This window comes from Stegastes partitus, unplaced genomic scaffold, assembly GCF_000690725.1.
Source record: "Stegastes partitus isolate 25-593 unplaced genomic scaffold, Stegastes_partitus-1.0.2 Scaffold243, whole genome shotgun sequence".
Lineage (NCBI taxonomy): Eukaryota > Metazoa > Chordata > Actinopteri > Pomacentridae > Stegastes > Stegastes partitus.
Genome location: NW_007577974.1, coordinates 65,863 through 89,045, shown reverse-complemented (window position 1 = coordinate 89,045; position 23,183 = coordinate 65,863). Strand labels below are relative to the sequence as shown.

Genomic DNA, 23,183 nt, shown 5'->3' with positions numbered 1-23,183 from the left:
AACACTGTTGGAAATTTCAGTGTCTGCCTGTGATTGTTGTCAAACTGCACCACGATGTCATTCTGAATCAGGCCTGCAGCTGAGAAACATTTACACGATTTTTACAATTAATCGGTTTTCAAAAGCATCGCTGATTAGTTTCCCCGTTTCAACGCCACTCTGGGTAATTAATACACCAAGTGATGGATCTGTGTGATCAAGGGATTAATAGTGTTGTTTGATCATTTAATGAAAAGTATACAGCCACTTTGAAGAGCTTAAAAAATTAAGCGAGAAGTTGAGAGGAGGAAGCGCAGTGATCCGACCACTCGTCTCTGTTTGAAGGGCCGGTTTTAGTCGTGGATTTCCGTGGAGGTGTGGAGATGGAGGAGAGACATGCTATAGTTTGTGTGTGTGTGTGTGTGTGTGTGTGTGGTGTGTGTGTGTGTGTACTCCAGGCTCTCTGCATGCATCTACTCCCGCGGTCCTGTATGCGGTGACAGGCTGACATCAGAGTAAAAGCCCCCTGAAGTTGTGTTGAACAGATGTCTCTCTCTGCTCTCGGTCTCCCTGGTGGTGGAATACCTGGCACTCTGAACATCTACCTCTCTCTCTCCTCTTTGTCTGTCTTTCCCTCTGCCTTTTCAATTTACTCTTCTATTAAAATCCGCTGTTCTTTTTTCAGTCAACATACTTCCTCCTTTTTTTCTCTCTCTCTCTCTGCCCACCCCTCTTCATTTTATCTCTTTTTTTTTTTGCCGTTCGGGCCGAGCTTTCCCTCGGCTTTGTTAGACATCTCACACTCACATTACTCTTTGTTCAGTAAAAAGGCCAGGTGAAATGGACTCTTGGTGAAGTGCCTCTGGTGCTCTGCTGCGTGTATTTTCATTTGGTACTTAGATGTGTGTGCATGTGTGTGTGTCCAGTCTGCGTATATCTACACTTTTTTTTGTACGAGGCAATGTTCCAAGCTCTGTGACGTGAGCCCAGTCTCTGAGAAAGCAGGCAATCTGGGCCTTGGATCGTCTCCAGAATCGCTTTCATTTCCATTCAGCAGTGGGATGTTACTCACTGGTACACATGTGTGCGCTGCTCACACACACACACACACACACACACACATAAACACACAGTCAGTGATAATTATAGACAAGAGTGTTCAAGCAGGGTCAATGCCCAGCTTCTTCTTCTTTTTTTTTCCCTTCCTAAGATTTTATCTTTTTGTCTTTTGACATTTGATATTTTCATACAAACTGCTACTTAGATACACGCAGAAGCGACTGTTATGGTAGGAGTGCATGATGCAACAGCAGCGCCATCCCTCCTTGTGTCTCCTGGGAAAAAATGAGTGTGGGGGGATTACAGAAAGGAAAGAGACGTATGTGGCAACAACAAAAACAACGGGGAGAGAGAGAGGAGGAGGAGGAAGAGTGACTGATTGACTGGGTAGAGGGAATAAAGCAAAAAATGATTGACTCGAGCTCGAGGGGTTAAATAAAGAGAGAGAGAGAGGGAAAGAAAAGAGAGATTCTGCTATTTGCGGTGAATAGAAATTCCCTCGTTGCCCCGTCGAGATGCAGAGGTGGCTTGGGCAATGAGCTAGCTGCCGCTGACGCATTGATTCAGCCAGAAGAGTCGCTCAATTTATCCCACTCCTTGACAGAGATGTCAACAGCTTCACCAATGGCTGCTGGGGCGATTACCAACACGTCCTCCCACCGCGGCGCGCCTTCCCGCAAACTCGTCGCGCGTTCTGTTCCTCTACATAATACACCGTCTCCACCCCTTTCCCGTCTTCATCTGCAGTCCCTCCCACTGAGACGCGCAATGGCCTAATATGCTAGGTTGTTCTAAATATGAACAAGCAAGGGTGGAAGCTTGCTGTATAGTGAGTCGCTTCACAGTTCTTAGGGAGCTCATGCTTTCCACCAAGAAGCAATAATATACTCTTGTAGATAGACAGTTAAACTAGCAGTGATTTCCTGCATGATAGTATGTATGTCAAGAGTGTAAATGGGTGGAAAACTGCAAAAACAGAGGCTAAAAAAAAAACAATTTCCCTTTAAGTAATATGCAAATGAGCCTGCGTGACGACGTGCGACTGTGTTCTGCAGAATTTAACATGGATTATGCACAAATGTAAAAATAGAGGAAACAGGAAAACATTCCAAATCGGATGAGTCATGTTTACTCATCTCAGCGCTTCTGCTGGTGGTAAAAATAGGTGTTTGTAAATGTGTAGATGCGATCGGTTTGGGTAACTCAAGGAATTATTATTATTATTATTTAGTACGGCTGCTTTCGCTCGCTCAACTCGATGCATCAATCGGAGAAGCGTCTCTTGTTGAAGTGATCGTGCTGGCAAATCTACTGGAAAAGTGTGCAACCAGTTACAACTTCTGATTGGTGTGTTTTCAATGATGTTAGCACTGTTTTCGTGCAGATATTTTGTATGTTTCTTGTGTAGATCTTCCACCCTTTCCTGCAAGACAGTGTCTCAAATGCACACACACATGCACACATCTCGTCTTCATCGTTTCCAAGCCTCGAGGTGCTTCTGATTGGACCATACACTAACGGTGGCATTGACACCTTGACCTTTCTGCTGTGCAGTGTTTGTTCTGCGCTGCAGAGAACGAAGGCTCTACAAAGACATGGGAAAGAAGGGGGAAAAAAAAAAACCTGGGAGAGGATTCTATTTGCCGCTAGTTTTGAACCTGTTGACTTCTGTTTAGAAAAGGTGTGTGTGTGCATCAATGTCACACACCAGGAGGCAGCCCCCCACCTCAAACACACATGTACTGTCGAGGATCGTTCTGCCCGACATGCACACGCTGTATAAAAACAACATATTGACCATAATGGTGGGGTTTGTGCTCACCTTGGATAATCCTCCCTGCTGTCATTTTCTTTCTTTTCACAGTTTATTTATCAGATGACTACAAATCAAAAAAGTTGTCCAAAGCCAAGTCGAGGTTAAGGTCTTACTTTTTTATAACAAAGTTAGAAAACGATCTGGTTTTTTTTTGGTCCGGTGTATTTTTCCCTCAGCTGTGTGAGATGGAGTTTGTAGTCTGTGTGGGTGCCGTCACCCCCCTGTGTGCCCCAAAGTGGGAACGCAGCACCCTCATTGCCAATTAAACTCCAATCAACAAACGAAGATGTAGTGAGACATCAAATTACATCCAATATCCTCTTCCATACTCAAGCCTGTCTCTGCCAGCCACAAATTAGCTTACAAATTAAGGCTCTGAAGATGGGAGAATTCAAGTTGCCAGATAACAACCAAATAACATCCTGCCGGTGTCTCGTTGCGTCGTTCCAACTTGGATCTAGCTTCCTGCCTTTTTCTTGATGTGCGGAGAGATTTTTATTTATTTTTTTTCCCCCCTGGTTGAGCTTCGACCATCCATTTTAATTCTCCTTCGGAAGAAGGCGGTTATTAGGACAGGTTGATGAGAACTCCTCCGACTGAAGTCTGTTCCGGTTTGATCCGTGTTTGATAATGAAGATGCTGCATAGACAATCCAAACACCGTTAACTAATGAAATAACTCAAGCTGAATTATAAATGAGAACGGTCTGATTAAGTGCTTGTTGGATTTCTTCTCCTTTTTTTTTTTTCCTTTTCTAGCCCACACAATCGACTTGTCTACATCGCATGTGTTCCAGGAGTTGCTTTTTGTTTGTCCGTGAGAATACAGAACGACCGCTCTTGTGCTACCGGCGTGTCTTTCTTTCTGTGGTTACAGCGAAGGGTTTTGTAATATTATCCAGTCAGATGTTTAATAATTCATACTTTTATATTGGGGGTTATCTAACACATGACAGGCAGACAGTGTGCAGCTCTCTGAGTGGTGTCTAGGGGCTCCTCTCGCTTTAAAGCCTATCAGAGAGTCATCACCAAGACACCGGTCCTTAGCTCATCATTTCGCCTGTTCGCTTGACTCCCGTCTCCCCGGAGGAGTGGGCGAGAACATGTTTAGCAAACACGTGGGCTCCAAAAGTGACAGACATATGCAAACTGCTAAGATTGTTTTGTTTTTTTTTCTTGTCACCTCATTTATTAGCGTGTATTTACTGTAGATGAGTGTGCGTCATGTGTACGTGCACGTGATTGTCCCGTCTGCTGCGGTTGCTGCATTGGGCCTGGTGTGGCTAATTAAAAGAATCCTGCTTGCATTATTCATGAGGCTGTAATTATACATTCCTTTTGCAGATCCCCAGTCAGAGACATTAAAAATAGATCTGAGTCTCTGTGCCCCGCCCTCCTAGGCCCCACTTTCTCTCTGTGTTTTGACTATGTCTCCCCCCTCAGCATCTCTCTATTTATCTATCCTTATCAGTATTTCTCCGTCTCCCTGTCACTGGCCTCATTGTCGAAAGCCTCCTTTTTTTTTTTTTTTTTTTTTTTTGTATTTGTTCTTTCCATCCCTCCTCTCATCTCCTCTGCCGTGTCTTCATTCATGCTTGCTCTGATGTTCCTGTTTGGGATTCAGGCAGAACATTCCTCTGACAGTGTCACTCTCGCTCTGCTCTGTGGCCTGACCTCCAGTCGCATCAGGCCGGAATTCAGACTTGAATATTTTGAATCTGCGGCGACATCTCCGCAGAGATTTCGAAGAGAAAAGATATCAGTGTCCCTGATCAACTTAATGGGGAGACTAGCTCCTCAACAACTGACGAAATCTCTACCCGCCAACTTCTGCCTGACTCTTTTTGCGCATGTTTGATCAACAAAATCCATACCGATCTTTTAAGTGTACGACGGAGCTCACACAACTTATTGCGGAGTCAAATATGTGAACTTTCCGAGCTATTTTCTGCTGTGCAATCATGCGTTTAGAGACCTCTGGCGATGAGACTTGTTTGTCTCGCCGCCAGAAACAAGCGTGTGAAGCTTGCATCTTCCACCGTGCAGGTGATGAGCTTTTGAGGATGGATCCATGCACATATTTACATCCTGATGAGGCTGATGCAGAAAGGGGGGTGGGAATTTTTGTAAGATATGCCAATCAGAGAGCTTGTTACCAACTAAGTGGATCACTCAGTTCTTGCTACCTTTGGGCTACGCTCGCGATTGTTCTCGTGCTTGTTTCAGAATGTGAAAAATAGATTGCTGCCTTGAAGCCGCCCAGAACTTCATCACCTCGCGCCACATTTTACTCTGCGTTTGTCGGGGCTATGTTATGTAAATCACAGTCGTGTATATGGAATTGGCTTTCCACACCCTTGTACCTTCATCTCCCTATAACCCAAACAGCCAAAAACAAACGTGCTCGCTCGCTCAAATATACTACGCACACATATGAATACGCAGAGGGAGCAGATGCTAAATGCTGCCGAGAATACTTGGATGAAAGGAGAAGTGCCGCTGTGAGAGCAGCATGTTAGCACATATGTCCCAGGATGTGCGGTATAGCTTCGTGGATATTCGTGTACATTATTTGTCATTTAGATTTATGAAAATGTTGCTCAGTTCATTCAATTTCAGAGGTAATCGAAGATAAACTGAAACCACTTTGTCTTAAATTTAATATTGCTGAATATCATTACGAACGTCCTGTGCACCGGATCACACGACTCTGCAGAGAAAAGTGGCTTTCCTTTGCCTCCATGCACAGATTGCGCCTTCTGACGGAGGGAAATTGATCATGTCGAAGCCAGAGATAATTGCGCAAACCAATATTATTCAATAATAATGAGGTTTAAGTGAGAAAAACGCCCTTCAGCTGCAAGTACACGTGTTTTTAAGCAATGTGCTTAATCCCTGTTATCTCCAGGGTGCCCTTGAAAGGGAAAAAAAAAGAAGCTTCACTTTTGTTGTCAGGAGAGTACCGATATTATTGCATTACCAAAAGATCTCTGTTTTGTGCAGGGAGTTAACATATAAGGGAGCTGTTGAGCAAATCTCTTATTTCACGCAGGCCAAATAAACAGCTTCTGTATGCATGCGTCAGCGTGCCTCCCTCCTCGCTACAGCACTCCGGGGCTAAACTGCTCTTCCTGCTTTTGAAGCTGTTCTGTTGGTCTGGGCCGCTGGAGTTACTGATGTTGATGCTGTTGCTTTGGCTGATAGGGTTTAGAGGGCTACAGGGGGGAATTCAGGCTGGGTAGACTCACGTCATGGCTGACTGGAAATGCAAAAGGAGCAAAAGAGGAGGTGGAGGAATTGAGGAGATGGAGATTTAGTGAATGGAGAGAGAAGAGACAGGCAGAGGTTGCATTCATTGAGTAGCAAGTGAACATTGTTTGATCTGTGACATGCAGTCTCCCTCCTGCACAATATGACTCAACACTCGCTCTCCTTTTTTTGTGGATAGATAGGAGGATGTGAATAGAAAGATGCAGACAAATAAGTTAGAAAACACTGTTAGAGAAGAAATGAGGGAAACATTTGGGAGAAGCTTAGAAACGAGGGATGTGTAGCAATAGACAACAAAACAGAAAAGAGAGGCTGATTGAAATGGACTAATGAGGTCAATAAACTAGTATTGAAAATGAATTTGAAAAAGTTTTATTTAATATATCTTCTCAGTCATCTGGGCAATATTAATCCTAGCAGATGCGGCAGAAGGACACTGGACTTCTTCTTGAAGACGTTTCATCCAGGGGGCTTCATCGGTTCTAAATGACCAATGAGGGAGTACAAGATATACAAACGTCACGCCCAATTCACAAGGCTAATGGCTTATTAGCAACATAAGACACATGCCTGCCTCAAAGGCTGAATGGCTGCTGACTTAAAGTGTTAATGAAGCTTTCTAGGGAGAGACTGCATTATAAATACCTGATAATTGGTGTCGTTTAGAGATGGCTGCTCCACTTTGACGTAGATGACTTCCTTAACTCCTCCCTTAAAGCCTCCATCTTGACTGTCCAAAAAGGGAAGACCAGTTACTTTCTCTTGACCCGCTCACGGTTTTGCAGAATAGACCACAAAACAGTTGCTCGGTATCTTCTTCTGGCATTTCAGTTTGGTAAATCCAACGCCTGTTATCATCTAAAGTTCACACTTATACACTTGTCTGACAATAATCATTAATGTGCTTCAAAATGCATAATGTAGAACTGCTATTTCTTATTTATGCGATAGTTTTGAATTGTGGTGGCAATAAGAAAAAATAAAACCCAAAGATGTTAAAACTGATTTTGGACATGGATTGCAATTGGTTGAAGCTTCAGAGAATCTGCCTAGCTACAAGTACTGTGTGAGGAGAACAGAGAAATATTTGGCAGAAAGCAAGATTGTCTGGGAAGGATTCACAACATTCCCCTCGTATAATTACACACATACCATGTGGCGGCATTCGTTTGTCACAACCGTTTGTATCTGGCACCACCGAGACATGCAAAGTGTTATGAGGAATATATCGCGAAGCTGCAACGAAAGCGTGCGTTTCTTTTTTTAGTCACCGCCCACATATACTTTACAGAAACTCAGTGTAGCACTTTTGAAGATAATTTAATTTGATTATTTGACTTTCTCGCTCATCTTCTGTGAATGAGAAGGATAGCTCAGACGTGTGGTGGCCGGCGATGGTAGCTCTCGCCCTTTGACCCGGTGGAGGGGACTCCCACGCCCCTGCTGCAAGGGGCTTTCCATATGGCCAGAAAAAAACCTGTAGGAATAAAGCTTAGCAGCACATTGTGTTTCCTTTCAAACACAGATCCCAAGGCAGAGCTGTAACCCTGATGTAGAGCATTCAGGGTTAGAGAGCAGAAGTGGAAAGCAGCTCACAGATCTGTGCCTAAGGGCAACGAGCTTCTCAGAGCCAGCGCCTCGGGGAGAGAAAGCTAAGCCAGCATAAGCTACTACCATCTGCCGGCGTTGGTTTAGCGCTTCTGAAAGATCAGGTTTGGAAGTGAGAGAGGTGCGCAAGTGAGAACATCTCTTTTTCATCTTGTGCTCTCCTCTCCTTGTAGTTGCTTCCAGATGGAAATTAATCCAGTAATGATTTTTTAACCACATGGATGCCGGAGCTGTGAGGAGGATGAAGCAGAAAACACCGACCGCATGTGTGTGGCTCTCCGGGATGTGTGTGGTTAAGCAGGTGGAGATCATAAAGAGCTTTTCCTCGACTCAAGTGCAAGCAGGGTGTTCCTGTTCTCGCTCTCCTCCAGTTGCCTCTTTGTGTGTTTCTGATTGATGGCATCGGAAATCAGGCACACAGTCAGGGTCCTTCTCCTCTCCTACCTGCTCTTCCCTAGATGCTCGATGATAAATCAAACACTGATCAGGCTACTTTGAAAACGGCAACAGGCAAGGCTCTCTCAAGTTAACAGAAGAAGAGGAAGAAGAGAGAGTTTCTCTCCTTGGGTGGTGGGGGTTTCCTGCCTGCTTTGCCAGGCTAAACAGCTCTAAGGGATTGCAGAGGAAGGCAAACATAAACATGCCAACAAGAGTCCACTGGGAATTCCCACAAGTAGTCCAAAGACTTAAATAAAAATACACATAAACAGCTCTCACTTGGTAGTCTACGAAAGTTCATTCAGATGCTCTGAAACTTTGGAACCCATTTATTTGGTTATATCACACGTTACTGAAAACTCCTTATCGCACCAAATAGTGACAGATATAACTTGTTTGTTGGTGTTGGTGGGTGAGATATACGGGCAGCCACATGCACTGAAGGCTATTTAAAATCCCAGATTGGTTGAAAATGTTCTTGGCCATCAAGTCTTTGTCCATTAAATCTTTGGCACAAAGCTGCTCAGTTCAACAAGTTCAACTACATGCTGTCAAAGTGAATTTAGCTGGCACCATTAGATGTCACTTTTAGGACAGCAAGTTAAGCAATGACATTAAGAAAGGCGATAACTTATAAAGAGACGGCAAAGTGAGACAGTAAGCTCATTTCCAAGTTTGCAGAGTAGCTGATTGGTCATAGTTCTACATCTTTTTGCACATTTTTCATTAAGTTCTTCCATTGATGGTTAAAAGGTATCAGATTTTTCTTGTGTTGGTTTCTTTTTCTTACTTTGACTCTGACCCTTCGTTTTCCAGCCGGTTTCTCCTAAATGGCTGGTTTGCTAGCTTCCAAGCAATGCAGCAGCTTCCTTTAATGTGCAGCAAAACCCTGAGCCATGGACCAATAGCAGTCCCCCCCCTCCAACATTAGATCATTAATCACAGGGGTGCATGGAAAGAGTTGGGATGGAGGCTGGGGGTCAGTCAATGGTGGCCTCTCCAGCCCATAAGTCTCTGGCTGATGCCATTATTCTGACACTGTTGTGAAGGCAAGAACATTTGATGCTATCGATTTGGGTGGAGGGCAAAGGAGAGGAGACATCAATACACTTGCCGATTCAGTGGCATCGCAAACTTTGCTGCACAGCCTGTTTTTGTCTATGTGTCAATGAAAAGCATAGAAACCGTACCGTATGTGACGACGCCAGTCTGCATGTGCGGTTCATAGATGACCTGATACGAGTCACAACGCAGGGCTGCTGCACTATCTAGAAAGAGAATCTACACATTCCTGCACTCACTAGCTTCATATGCACACACACACCAATCACGTGCACTGGAAACTGGAATCTTGTCTGTATTCCCCCCATGAGGCTCCGATCCTTTGTGCTTTCAGTCAAAGCCTCACATTTGAAGCTATGTTCAAAGACAACCTACCTGCTCAGCCCTGCCAGATCCAGACGAAACCCCGGTGTCTTACCCGGACATCTCCCAAACATCCTTCTGCCTAACCTCGCAGCTCCGCTTTGGGCTCAGCCTGGACATCCAGAGCTGCGAGGGGGTGTTGGTGCAGACAGGTGAAAAGGACACTGGGAGCAGGTAATCACCCTCATTACGGCACATTAGAGGGGAAGTAGAAGGGAGTTCATTTTGGGTCATGGGGAGATCGAAGTTAATTAGATATCACAACATACTTGGGGCAAGTGAAGTCAGAACGCAATTACTGTAAGAACATCGTACATGTTAGGGTTGGACACGAGGCATGGAAGACATACAGAGAAGTTTTTAATCATCATTTATCTTAGAGACACTGGTTTAAAATGGCGTTAAGGTTCTGCAAAGACACTGTAAATGGAAAGATCTTTCAAAGGCAGAAAGTTGGTTTCTCTGCAACTCCACAGATCTCAACCACATGCCTCTGTATCTGCTTCAAACAAAAGCTGTTTTGTTGAACCAAATCAAAAGCAAAAGAAGCTCACAGATTTTTTATTTATTTATTCTCTGATTTTGTTTTATTTATTTGGTTTCTTTTTTGTTTTTTTTTTTTATCTGGGATCAAAAAGTGTCTCTTTGTTTCTTTAATTCATGTGCAGTCCGATTGGTAAATACGACTCCGTCTGTGTTCCACACTTTGACATTATGTGCAAGCGCTGCACGTTGGGAAATGGTTGTGTGAAATTCTGCACATAACACCCACACAAAACGACGTGCTTTAGCTTGTTTTTGGGCTCTCTAGGCCCTTATTTTGATGTAAAATACATGAAATAGCACCAGCACGGCTTTATAGGAACGGCGGTGGTGGGCTTTAACGCCTTTGGTTCTGGGTGAAATATCTCAACAGACACTGAATGAGTTTGCTGTTCCTTTCTACACCGACATGGTCATAGGTCAAGTTGATGTGTTTGGCCTCAAGTGAGATGTTTCATCAGCTTTTGAATGGATTGCAATAAAATTTGGCACAGACATAAATGCTCACCGCGGGGGGGTTTTATTTAACAACTTTGGTATTCCGTTGACTTTTCATCAAGCGCTGCCACGTGGTCAGTCGAATGTGTTTCTGCGTGACCATTAGTTTCGTTCTCTTGTTGTGTTTTTTTTAACTCATGATCTTTTATGTATGCAGCATAAAAAAGAGGCTTATGTCTTCTGTCCCGGTCTATTATGTACCGAACTGCTCTTCTAACAGTTCATTTCAATCCCGTACACAAAGTGGTTGTAAAATCGTAATGCGCCGCGTTCCCCGCGCACATTTCCTTCTTTGCTAATGTGCCCTCAGCTCAACAAAAACACAGGCATTGGAGGAAGATGGATAGCGAGGCAAATAATCCAGTTAACTTTTCATGTGTTTGCAGGCAGATATTTTCCTCTTTAATGTGTTTATCATGACTTATGAGCTTCTCTATAGCGCCCATTAACATATGATTACTATCGCAGGGCTAATGGGTTTGTCTGTTGTCGTCCCCCCACCACCACCACCTCCTCGCTGCCCAGCTGCCTCGTCCCCTTTTCCAAATCTTCTTTTATCTTCCTCTTTTTAGCACTTGCTTCCAATCTCTCTTGTCATTCTCGGCTCTCGTCCCCCCACGGCCCCTAAAACTTCCCGAGCCGGAGCCCGACTCCCACGCAGCACTCTCCATTATTGCTTAATTGTCTGTCATTTGAATAATGCGCCGTCCGTTCGTCTCCACCTCTTTTTCCTTCATCCTTCAATTGCTCTTTATTTACCTTTTTTTTCTCCTTTTCTGTATCACCACTCTTGCTTCCCTCCCCGCATTTCTCTCGCCTCCTTGATGTTCCCGTGGCATCAGAAGACCGCTTTCTACTCTCCTGCACTTCGCCGCCGCTTCAAAGCCCATTGACTCGCCTCTTTCAGCGGTTCATATAGATATAAAAGTGTGAGGGAGACGGAGGTGAGCGAGCCAGAAACCCATGCAAGCCGCCTGGTTCGTGTCAGCCAGAGAGCTCGCTTGCAGGGCGTTGCTTCTCTCCCCTGGACGTGCTTCTTTACAGGAACTGCATCATTTCTGTTTTAGGGACATTAAAGTGCTGCTTAATTAACTTAATTCCACAATCTTCATATCTGCCAGCAGGAGAGCGGAAAGAAATCCACATTATTCCTCTTCAGTGTTTCAGTTTGCAAAGTTTAAAATCATCTTCTGTTGTTTCTTAAATCCTTGCAGCACCACAAGGCCATAGGGGAAATCTTTAATAGAGTTTGTTTCAGTGTGTAAGCAACCGGTGCGACGCCGACGTCTTTCTAACGCGGCGGAAAACGGATTGGTGCTGTTGTCATGGTTCCCCCCTGCATCAAATGCAAACCCCACTTTGTTCCACTGTAACCGCACGCGTTTCGGTATCACTGTCTGCTTTCTACATTGTTCGTGACTGATCATTTAACTAAGGATACCTGGGGATATTTAGCAAAGCAAAGCAGGGGAGACGCTTTTTGTGCTCGTGAAAAAAAAAATCACAGGAATTTGTGAGAGTTTTGACAGAATGTTTGCGCGGGAATCCCAGTAGAACCGACTGGCATGGCGCATCAAACGCTCCGATCTCTCCCCGCGTATCAATGTGTTTGTGTTGTGAAGTAAATATATTTTCTGCTGGGTTGTTGAAATGCAGCTTTCTAATTTACCCTCCCTGATATTGTATTGTTGTCATTTTTTTTTTAGAGGGGCGGGGGGTTGATGGTCAATAATTAGTTCCATTAAGTGTCTGACCTTTTTTTATCTTTCCCACGCTGTTGTTTGGTGCCATTTCAGCCAAGTTAACACAACTGCATTACAGCGGGTTTTAGTGCATTATCGGAATCAATAACACAAATGGCCCACTCGCTTACCGCCTTTAGGGCTCAAATAAACCCCAGAGGGCAGTTTATTTAAAGAACTGTACAACACTTTGGGAGTCATTATGAGCGTTCTGAACATGAGGTCACGCACCATTTTACACCAGTTTGGTCAATGTACATTAGTAGGTGGCCAACAAAACCCCTTAATTTCCCACACACGGCACTTTAAATCGGCGGTAATTTTGCATCCTTGTGTAATATGCCGACTAGAAATTCACATTCGGCACTGTGCATAATTGGCCGTGACTTGCTTTCTTGGTGCCGTGCGAACGAGCGTCGTCTTGTTGCCATTTGTCCTCAGGGCAGATATCTTAAAGAGCGTTTGACCTGCTTGACCTAATGAAGTGTGTGTTTCCTGTTTGTTTTCTCAGGGTTGGTCAAGCTGGGAGTCCACTGTGTAACATGCCAGAAAGTCGCCATAAAGATCGTCAACCGTGAGAAACTCAGCGAGTCAGTACTAATGAAGGTAAGATTAAAGGCTGACAGCGAAGGTTTCCACTCTGCTTATCCTCTTGTCTCTTCTGAGAAAGATTTTCTTTTTAACTTAAATTATTGTCAGTGAAGAAGACAAGGTATTTGCTTTGTAGTTATTTCACCTGGGTGTCTGTATATAAGAATAATTTCCAACAACCTCCCAAATTCTGGGGATAAGTTCTGGTGTCTGGTGCAGCAGTCTTACATAACCACATTGTCCCTCTTTGCTGAACGTCATTCCTCTCTTTCTCTCTCCCCAAAATCTTAGCATGCAGTAGTACAGCTGAATGTAGCAGCCATAAGATTTGGAAAGTGATTGAATGTTCGTTTCCCTGGAGGAGTCACAAAATCCATGCTGATGGACAGCTGGCTTTTCGAAGTAGTGAAATGTCTGAACAGAATGAAGATTTCAACAAGAATTAGCAGCTGATCTTGCAGAAATGTTTGAATATGAGTAATTTTTTTTGACAATAAGCCACATGAAGAGTGGAGTTAGTCACAAAAGGTCTTTGAAGGTGCTGATTTGCATCTTTTTTTCTGATTTCAAACTGAATGAGTCAAATGTTTGGCTCCCCCATCACGAGCTTCTAAAACATCCAGGGTTAACAGAACAATAAAGCAGGTTTCTGTAACTACAATTACTGTGCTTACACTCCAAGATCTTGAAACACAGCTGTTTATAATTTTTTGCCGTTACCCACATTGATTCTTTTTAGAGGGTACAGTAGGGAAGTTTTTTCGTATTACATCTCGGGACTCCTGCTGGGCAGCTCTATTCAGTGCCCAGACAAAATTGGCACTCTGCAAAATTGGCCCTTGTGTTGATGGAATAGTTGTAAAGAAACTGAAGAGGCAAGGAAAACAGAGGACAACTCTACAAGATGCTACCACCTGAAAATTGTCTATCACAGGACACACACAGAGAGGAGTGCCTACTGTAATTGTTAGCTTATGAGCTGGAAAGCAGGAAGAGAACGAGTTCGCTCACAGTACAGGTTATCTGAAAATGGAAAATCCCTCAGTTTTGCATCACTTCATGCGGCAGCATCATTAGACTTTAGATGAAAAGCGCTCTGTGCTCGGATATTGCTGTTTGATAAACAGTTGGTATTAATCAGCGTCTTGCTGTGAGCATTTTCCTCACTTGCTGCCTTTTTGCTGTGGAAACCTCCTTCTGTCTCCTGCTCCCCTCAACATATAGTCCAATATTTTCGTAGGAGAGAGACGGGTCATTTCTGTTGCCTCAGCTTTGACAGAAGTATTATTAGTTTTAGCAGAAGTGGTTGGAGAAGCCGTTGTAACATGTGACAGCGGTGAGGTAGGTAACATCTCGCTGCCCTGCAGAGGAAAATGAGACTAACAGATGCCAAATACTGACAGGTTTCCGACAGGACCGAGGCTTTTGCTGAAACTGCAGTTCAGAGCCAATTACTGAACTCAGCCATTGTCACACTTCTCTCAACTGCTGGTCCTCGGCGTGTGTGTGTGTGTATGTGTGTGTGTGTGTGCGCGCATGTGTGTAACAGCAGCAGAACCATAGTCAATCACCATGATTTCACATGCAAGAACATGTTTGAAAATAAATGTTTACTCATCCCAGACTGTGAATCAGGTGCTGTTATTTTTGGATCAGATGCTAAAATATGTGTGTTTTTCTGCCTGTACCTGTTTTACGTAGTCTGGGCACAGGTTGTGATGAGCAATACTTGCATAAAAATGTTGTGCGTGTGCGCATGCAGCAGTAAAAATCAGCAGTTCACGGGTTTAGAAATCTAATTAATATTACACAAACTGTAGAATTATTTTTGTTTAGCAGTTTCTGTGAGTTCATTTGCAGTGCATGAGTTAATTTGGTCTTTGACCTTAGCTTGAGGCCTCAATTATAATTCAAAGCTGATGTATAAATGTAGTTTGAAACTATTTTGTTGTGTTTTCAGGCATGACTTACTGGACCACCGCATCGGAGGGGTCAGATGTAAAGTTGTTTTGGGACATTGATCTCACAAATCAGATTACAAACCTTATTGTGAGGCTCCCGCTGTGACTGTACAGGTGTTTTCCAGACTCAAATTCCTATATTTCCATTGTGTTGCACTCCATAGTCTCACATGTCTGTTCTCCGGCCTGCCTGTTTGGCTGTCAGGCTGTCAGAGTGATCGGCCTGCACTCCTCCTGCAAGGCTCAGGCTGCGAAATGTCACCTTTTAATATGCTAATGTCTCGGGTCCCCATGGTGCCATTAGGGGAGAATCTGACTCTCCTGGACAGGTGTGTGTGTGTGTGTGTGTGTCAGTGCAACAGTGCTGACGACACATATACAGTATACGCATGCATGCACGGACCAACAGACAAATACAGGCCGCACACACGCACACAAGCGTCCGTAAGAGGGTGTGTACATGTGTCATAGAGACGTACTATGTATATGCACGAGCACATCCTCCATGACCCATGTCATCCCTCTCCGTCTGTCCTTCTCCTGACTGGCCTTGGGAGTCAGGGGTCTGTGAAGATGAGGAGACGGGTTGAATTAATTGTCTCGGAGTATCTGGCAGGGAGCTTTCTCCTCCACTCACTGTTGAACTTTATATAACTAATGTTGAACTCTTTAGTCCATAAGCCTACAGGCTATGACACTACAGACCAGAAAGACATTGAATTGTCTTGGATAATGTATTCATCTATGAACTTTATGTCAGTTTGCAACCAGGGAATGAGCCTTGACAACTTCAAAGAGCAAGTGCAGCCCAGTGTTTTTTCTTTTTTTTTTTCTTCTTTCTTCACTTCTAAGCAGAAAACCTAACAATGGAGTTACTTGAATAATAATAAGAGTCTCCGTCAGTGGGAAGTTGCTGCCTGTCACGTCGGGGATGATGAGGGAGAAGCAGACAGATAAAGAATACACAGCATGTGCACATGTGACAGTATGTCAGCAGTCTGTGGCACTGAGGCCAAACGAAACAGAGCCGATACAGAGAGATGTAGAGAACCAACACTTTGTCTGTGTTTTTCTGTGTGCGTCTCGAGGGAGCGCTTAATGTTTCTGAAACTCTGCCTGCTCGCTCTCTCTCCCTCTGTTGCTGCCTCGTCTCTGTGCTGTGAGGTTGAGAAACTGAGGGGGGGAGGTCAGGACAGGATGGACGTGCCGAGGGAAACCCTGCTGAGACGAGATAACACAGAAGGGTCACCACATCTTTACTTGCATTTCTTGTCAAAGGTCCTCTTGATCTATTAATTTGATTTTCACACACACGGCGTGGTCAAACTGCTTCCCAACTATTGATCATAAGAAAGAAATATTCTCTTTGTTATACCCTTCCCATATGAGGAAGTGCACGAATTGAAGATATGTGTCTGTTGTGATGCAGGCATTTCATGGAAAAACAATAGTAAAGTACAAAAACTAGCTGACGATTGTCTGATTTCTGATGCCATTAGAATTCTTAGACATAAAACCAGAATTACAAGGCAGAAAATATTGAGAAAAGCTGGCAGAGTAGAGATGGTGTCATTTAATGCTGGTGGTAAATCATCTGCACTTCTATATCCACAACAGCAACCTCAAAGCAGCAACCTGCCACGCTGAAAATTTCAAGTTTTGACAAGAATTTGGATTGTTTAGTGAGGCAGGCCTGCTATGTTCTTGTGGTTTAATCATAGACTGTATAAAAAATGGACGTAGCAACCGGCCCTGAAAAATGAAGCCAACCAGGAAGTGTCAAAAACCTACGTCCAGGAGCTGCTGGCTCCAAAAAGTCCTGGCTCCCATAGACTTGAATTGGAAAAGAAGTGATCACAGATCATGAAATACTGCATTCCTACAGTTCAGGATTTTTTTCTTATTAGTTTTCATAGTCAAATCCAGAGATCAGGTGGCCAATCTGAAAATAAATCAAAACTGAATTTTTAAAAAATCGTCAACATTCTGCGGGGCAAGGGGCGTGGCTGGCTTGATTGACAGTCGGCAGACAGCCGAAGTGAGCAGAAAGCGGTAAATGTGGGCGGGCAGAGAGGGCCCGCCTCTCAATCCGTCTGACCAATCGCTGCTCCTATGGCTCCGCCCCCCTCCGACGATTTTTGCGTCACTGGCTCCAAAAATCCAAGATGTCAACCAGGAAGTAGCAAAACCCTGGCTTCATTCTCTCAGTGCAGAAACCAACGGGTGACGTCACGGTAGCTACGTCCATCTTTTATACAGTCTATGGGTTTAATATCCTTTTTTAATGATGGTACTTGTCGCCCTGCATGCAAATGTTCCACAACAACCATTTCCTTAGCCCCGCCCACGACAGCTGTGATTGGTTTAAAGAAGCGTCTTTAAAGCTTTAAAGCGTCTTTACCCTACGGAAGAATGATGATATGGTACAAGAAGATCATTCTCAGAATGGGCTGACACAGCAAGACTAGCACCTATACAGCACCTTTTAACCTTAGATCGTGCTTTCAAATGCAAGGCGCTCGCCTGATTTTGGGAGCAACTTGTGGTTCAGTTTCTTGCCCAAGGACACTCCGGCATGCAGGGGAGCTGCCAACCTCGTGATTCGTTGACAACCTGCTCTGCTACCTGAGCCACTCAGTGCTATATAGTGATATATAATAGAGAGGCTAAAGCAGCCATTTAAATCAAGCACTTTTTGAGAAGATGAAAGAAAAACAAAATTCCGAACATGACCCTCAAAAATGACAAGGTTTGGCCCGAAGAGCGCGGTGCAATTCCCCCGTTTGCTGGAAGAGCTGCTACGACTGTAAAACTAACAGACACGCCGACGACAATGACACGGGGGGAGAAAATGGAGAGAACTTGAGCAGAATCTCGACACCGCAGTCGACTATGGTCTGACAAGCTTTGCCCTGAGAGCGGAGGATTTGCTGGACTATATTTCATACCGTATTACCTATCATTATAGTGAAAGGAGCAACCGCTTTAATCTGCAGTTTAGTCTAGGGGTAAGTTGAATTGTTACTAGCCGCGAGCACTAACAACCAGCAGAGGGAGAAGGGTATCTTTAGCATGCAGCAGTTGGTAGTTTGCTGTTGATGCCTGCTCTGTTTCTACCTCTGAGCCAGTGAGCTGGTGGCGGCTGCTGCTGCTGCTGCTGCTGCTGCTGCTGCTGCTGTTGGGATAAGGACAACTAATTAGCCAGAGCGACTCTCTCTCCTCCTGAAGCAGCACGACTTCAAAGTCACTCTACTGTCCCCAAGCCCAGAGAGAGAGAAAGGAAGAGAGGGAGAGGAGGGATGAAGTGCAGGATGAAGGGAGATAGAGGGGAGGGAAAAGCGAGTGAGTGTGTGTGTGGTGGGGAGGGTGAGGAAGGATGGCGAACATGAAGTTGGAACACTTTGGACGGATGTCTTGTGAAGTAGATATCTCTACATAGCCACGCTGGGTTTTTTTAGTGCAGTGAGGTTACTCGTGGTTTGCTGACTCTGTCCTTGATGCCAGTCACACACATTTCAAACGAGAAATGTGTGTGTGTGTGTGTGACGGATTGACAGAGAGTTTGGAGATGCAGAAGTCTGAAATATAATTGCCCCCTGAAGCAAATAATTGAAGCACTACACTAAGGACTATAAGCTGAGAATGACAACGCCGTGTCACAGCCGGGGCAGCCAGACATAAAAGGACAAGCATCTGGATCAATATTAAGAGTTAATTAACAATCTGCACTGTTTGAATGTGCGAGTTCCCCTCCACGAGACGTTATATTCCTACAAGACGTGTATGATTTCTGCAATCTGCGTTCGTCTAAATTACCCGACACGAGGGGGGGGATTCCTTCCTTTCCTTTCTGGGATGACCGCGTGACACGATGATATCAGAAATTTCAAATGCACAGAATCTAAAATAGCACAAAAGAGGCAGAGAAAAGCGAGGAATAAAGGTTGAAAAGACAGAGACGGTGGTGGGCGGGTGTGGAGTAGAATGCCACGGCCGCAGATGAATCACACAAGTTCTAATCTTGTTATCCCGACACCTCGGTGACAGCACTGTAGCTTTCTTTCTCTGCCATCTCTTCTCTTGCCTTCCTAATGATTATAGATTGGCCACTCTCGCCTATCTCTGTATTGCCTCGAGTGGGTTTGATATAGAAATGCCTCCAACATGCACACATCCGCTTTAACTTTTATGTCGTGTTTATGTGTGCGCGCCCGTTCCTCGGCGTGTGCGCGAAAACACCCTCCGAAATAAATGGGTTTCATATGTTGTGCCCTTGCGCGTTGATCCATCAGCTTTGTATGGTGCAGAGCCAGAAGCTGGGGCTTAACACACAGTTTGAGCTTAACAGGTTCAGTGCACAGAAGGACTGTAGAATTACCAACTCTGGCTGCTGCTTTTCGCTCCATTCTGCCTGTTGATGCACAGGATGTTTGCATCCAAATGTTCTGTGAATACGTTTTTTTTCCAGTTTAAAAAAAAAAAAAAAGTGTCTTTCTTCTGACTGGGTCCCTTTAAATATAGTTGAATTGAAATAACTGCAAGGGGCTGCAAGGTGGCGCAGTTGGTAGCACTGTTGCCTCACAGCAAGAAGGTTGCCAGTTCGCGTCCCGGTGCACCGGGATCTTTCTGCGTGGAGTTTGCATGTTCTCCCCGTGCAGCGGGTTCTCCGGCTTCCTCCCACACAGTCCAGAAACATGTTGAGGTTAATTGGTGATTTTAAATTGTCTGTAGGTGTGAATGTGAGTGTGCTTGATTGTCTGTCTCTAAGTGTAGCCCTGTGATAGACTGGTGACCTGTCCAGGGTGTCCCCTGCCTTCACCCTGAGTCGGCTGGGATAGACTCCAGCCCCCCACGACCCTAGTGAGGATTAAGCGGTGTATAGATAAAGGATGGATGTATGACAGAGCAAAAGCATCGATCATACAGTGCCAACCAAAGAAAATCTTCCTGGGAAAAGTGCATTTCTCTTAGTTTTCATATTGCTACAGGGTTTTTCTCTCGCCTCCATCATGGCGTTCTGCAGAAACTTAAATAATAATGTCGATTCCCCTGAACCTGTAGGACCTTACAAAGTCCTTTGTCTGTTCTCAGTCAATATGAAGGCCACTCCAGCATTCTACATCCTAATTTGGTTTCCAATCACCCCTCCCAAATCAATGATTATCCACTTTTTTTCCCCCCACAGTCTTTATCGAGTGGCGATGAGGCTCTGGTGAAACGGAAATAAGGGAATAGATTTTCCCAACAGGGCCACAAAATGCTCGTAGTTTCTGAAGAAACTTATACTTGTGTCGCTATACGTTACATGCTCGATACCTCTTACTGGAAGACGCCAGACACACAGAGTTTTGCAGTTTCGACTGGTAGTGCATCCTGCCGACGTGTAAAACTGCGCTGCTTTGCTGCTCGCTGTGATGACAAAGCTCATCAAACACACGCAGTGTTGTTTGACTGATTTTACCTTTCATATGTCTTATCCAGATAAAACAGAGATAGAGTGCAGATAAAATAATGAAACGGAGGATAGCAGAACAGAAGATATAGCGGGATCCCCCATTGAGCCCGACAGGAGACAGACAGACGTCTAAATCGATGGCATTTGTTTCTCCTCTTCAAAGGCAACAGCTGCTGCGTTGTCAGATAGATGAGAAAGCTTTATTTGCCTTTTTATTTGTTGTTGCTTTTGTTTTTCTTCCTTTTTTCTTGCTTTCTTTTTTTGGGGGGGGCTTTTCCTTTGTAAGCGAAGGGCACATTTTATCCAATTCTTCTCCCCTTAACTGGAGTGATGCTTTCACGGGGAGATCAGCAAAGTTCCCCTTCAAAGTCTAGTTTGCTTTTCATGCCTGTTTATTTCTTTGTTTTGTTTTTTCTGCCTCTTTGTATTACCCGTGGACCCACTGAAGTGTATTTGTGTTTCTTCTCAGCCCCTGAATATTGTGATAATCCTTTATCCATCCTGTTTGTCTAGAGCCTGATAATTGAATAGGTACATCTTGTTCCCCTGAGAGAAAAAATGTGCTCCAACCTCCATTTTTACAGACAAATCTGTCTCTGTCATCTGTTTTTTTTTTTTTTTAAACACATGCTACTTGCATTCAAAGACACAAACTTGCCGTGCCCTGCATCTCATCGTGTCCCCTACTGTATCAATATGCTTTTGTGGTTGATTTTATTCCGTGCTGGCTCGTGCATCGGCATGCTGGAAGATATGAATGTGCTGTGCTTTGAAGTTTTCTTCATTATTGCTGATAAATGCACAATTATCTGCACAGTGTGGGGAAGTTTTAGGAATGTGCACATAAAGTAAACATTAAAAAGACTCTGAGTTCGTCTTAGTGTGCCTGCATGCCTGTGAATGTGTTTCTGTGTGCAAGTTACACACAACCACTGTATGTTCAGAATCAACAAAGCTGCCGTTAAGGCGCTGCGCGTCATGAAAGACGGCCGTGCACGCGCTCACAGAACTTTTCATCACGTCCAGGTAACTTCTGTATTAAGCACATTTCGTTATCTCTTGATTAACTTGCCTCCACGAGGTTTGAACTTTGAGCACAGGCTAATTTGAATCAGGCATAAATTTACCACTTTTAGCCGTTGCAAATAAACAGGGAAATTGGCTCCGACTGCGGCTGTGTTAATGAGTTTTGGACTCGTTGGCGTGTATATCTGGGATTTTTGCGGTCAGTGTGTTGAACATCTAAAGCGAGACACTTTTAACTTCATCAGCTCCTTCATCTACATCCCTGTGGGGATTGTTTGCTAATGACTCTGTTGTGCTAACACACTCTCAAGGACGTTTCTCTCGCTTCACGCTGCACACGACTGCAGAGCACAAACACATGCATGTAAATACCGTGATGTTTTCTGGTTTTCCATTCTTAGGGTAAAGAAATGTTCATGCACAGTCCCAACAGAGCACAAGAGTGGGTCCTTTTATGCGTCAGAGACTCCTAATTAGCAGAAAGATTTCCCTGATTGCATTAAAGAAGCTGTTCTCAACTTATTTCCAAAGTTTTGTGCTAATTTGAGTTGTTTCAGTTGACCAGTCTTACCTATTGACCAGTTGTCCATCCTGTATCGACTCCTCAGTCTGTCTGCTGCTTATGTGTCAATGAATAAGTCATGTATTCATATGTGAAGTTAATTAGTTGGTAAGTGAAGCGCTGTTAGCTCATCTCCACTGTCTGCCTGAATTACTGCACTAAATAGTCCTCACGGCTCATTCATTACTCATTTTTTTTCCTCATTAAGTTGTTTTCACTTCACTTTACATTTACCAAACCGGCACTATGTGTTGCTGTCAGATAACCTTTTTTTCTATTCCGATCTTTGAATGTTCTCTGGTTTACTGAATTACTTCATACAATCTTGTAATATCAGGGCATATTTTTTTGCAATAATTAAGGTGTTTTTTTTGAAAGCAGTAAGAAGTTAGAAGCAAAAGCCTCTTACTAGTAATTTAATTTAAAATTGGCAGCCAAAAAGGAAAATAAACGTTTTTGCAAGATAAGGCAGCAGATGGTATTTAATACACATTTCTTCAGAATCCTGAGAGAATCCAATTTTTATCTCTGAGCTGCGGTTTAGAAACAGTTCCGTCAGCCTTGCATGCAAATATGAACTACTGTATATTAGATTTACACGTTTGTAGCTAATATATAGATGACCTTCAGATCTAATTACTACATTGGATTCTGTGCTCTCTCCCTCTAGTCTGTAAAAAAGCAGTTTGTTAATCCATATGTCACATCTCCTCACAATCCAAGGTCACCTTACCAATCGTCTCCATTGAAATTAGTGACTGACAGACTGGACGAGTTGACAAAAAGACTCCAGACACAAAAACATGGCTGCCAAAGGGATCCACTGCCTGCCTGTCGCTGATAAATCACTCATGGCGTTTGCGCAGAAACACGCATGACCGTTCACATGCACGAACACACGCGGTCTGACCTCTTTCCATCATGTCCCACCCCACCTATAAGCCCGGGCAGTAGATTTGAAGAGGATCCCGATTATACCCATTGTCCTCTGCGTGTGGAGGACCTCTGCCATTAGACTCTATTAGGACCAAGGTTATCCAGGGACATGTCAGTTAGTGTAAAATGATGTGGCCTGCCACCGGTCTAAGTGTCAGCCTGATGGATCTGTCAACAGCACATGAACACATCACCGACATGATTAGAAAGATAGAACGAGAGACGGGGAGAATAAATGAGGGGGGCAGGAGGGGGAAGATGAAGACGAGGGGTAC

The 23,183-nt window shown here is 44.1% G+C and overlaps 1 protein-coding gene across 3 annotated transcripts in view; it reads left to right on the top strand.

The window, feature by feature from the left end:
* Positions 1-23,183, top strand: part of brsk2b (BR serine/threonine kinase 2b) — a 182,750-nt gene that overhangs the window by 96,163 nt on the left and 63,404 nt on the right. For all 3 annotated transcript variants that reach the window (XM_008281743.1, XM_008281742.1, XM_008281741.1), the window contains exon 2: positions 12,889-12,983. In XM_008281743.1, coding sequence (XP_008279965.1) covers positions 12,889-12,983 — 95 coding nt within the window. The remainder of the gene's footprint in view (positions 1-12,888; positions 12,984-23,183) is intronic.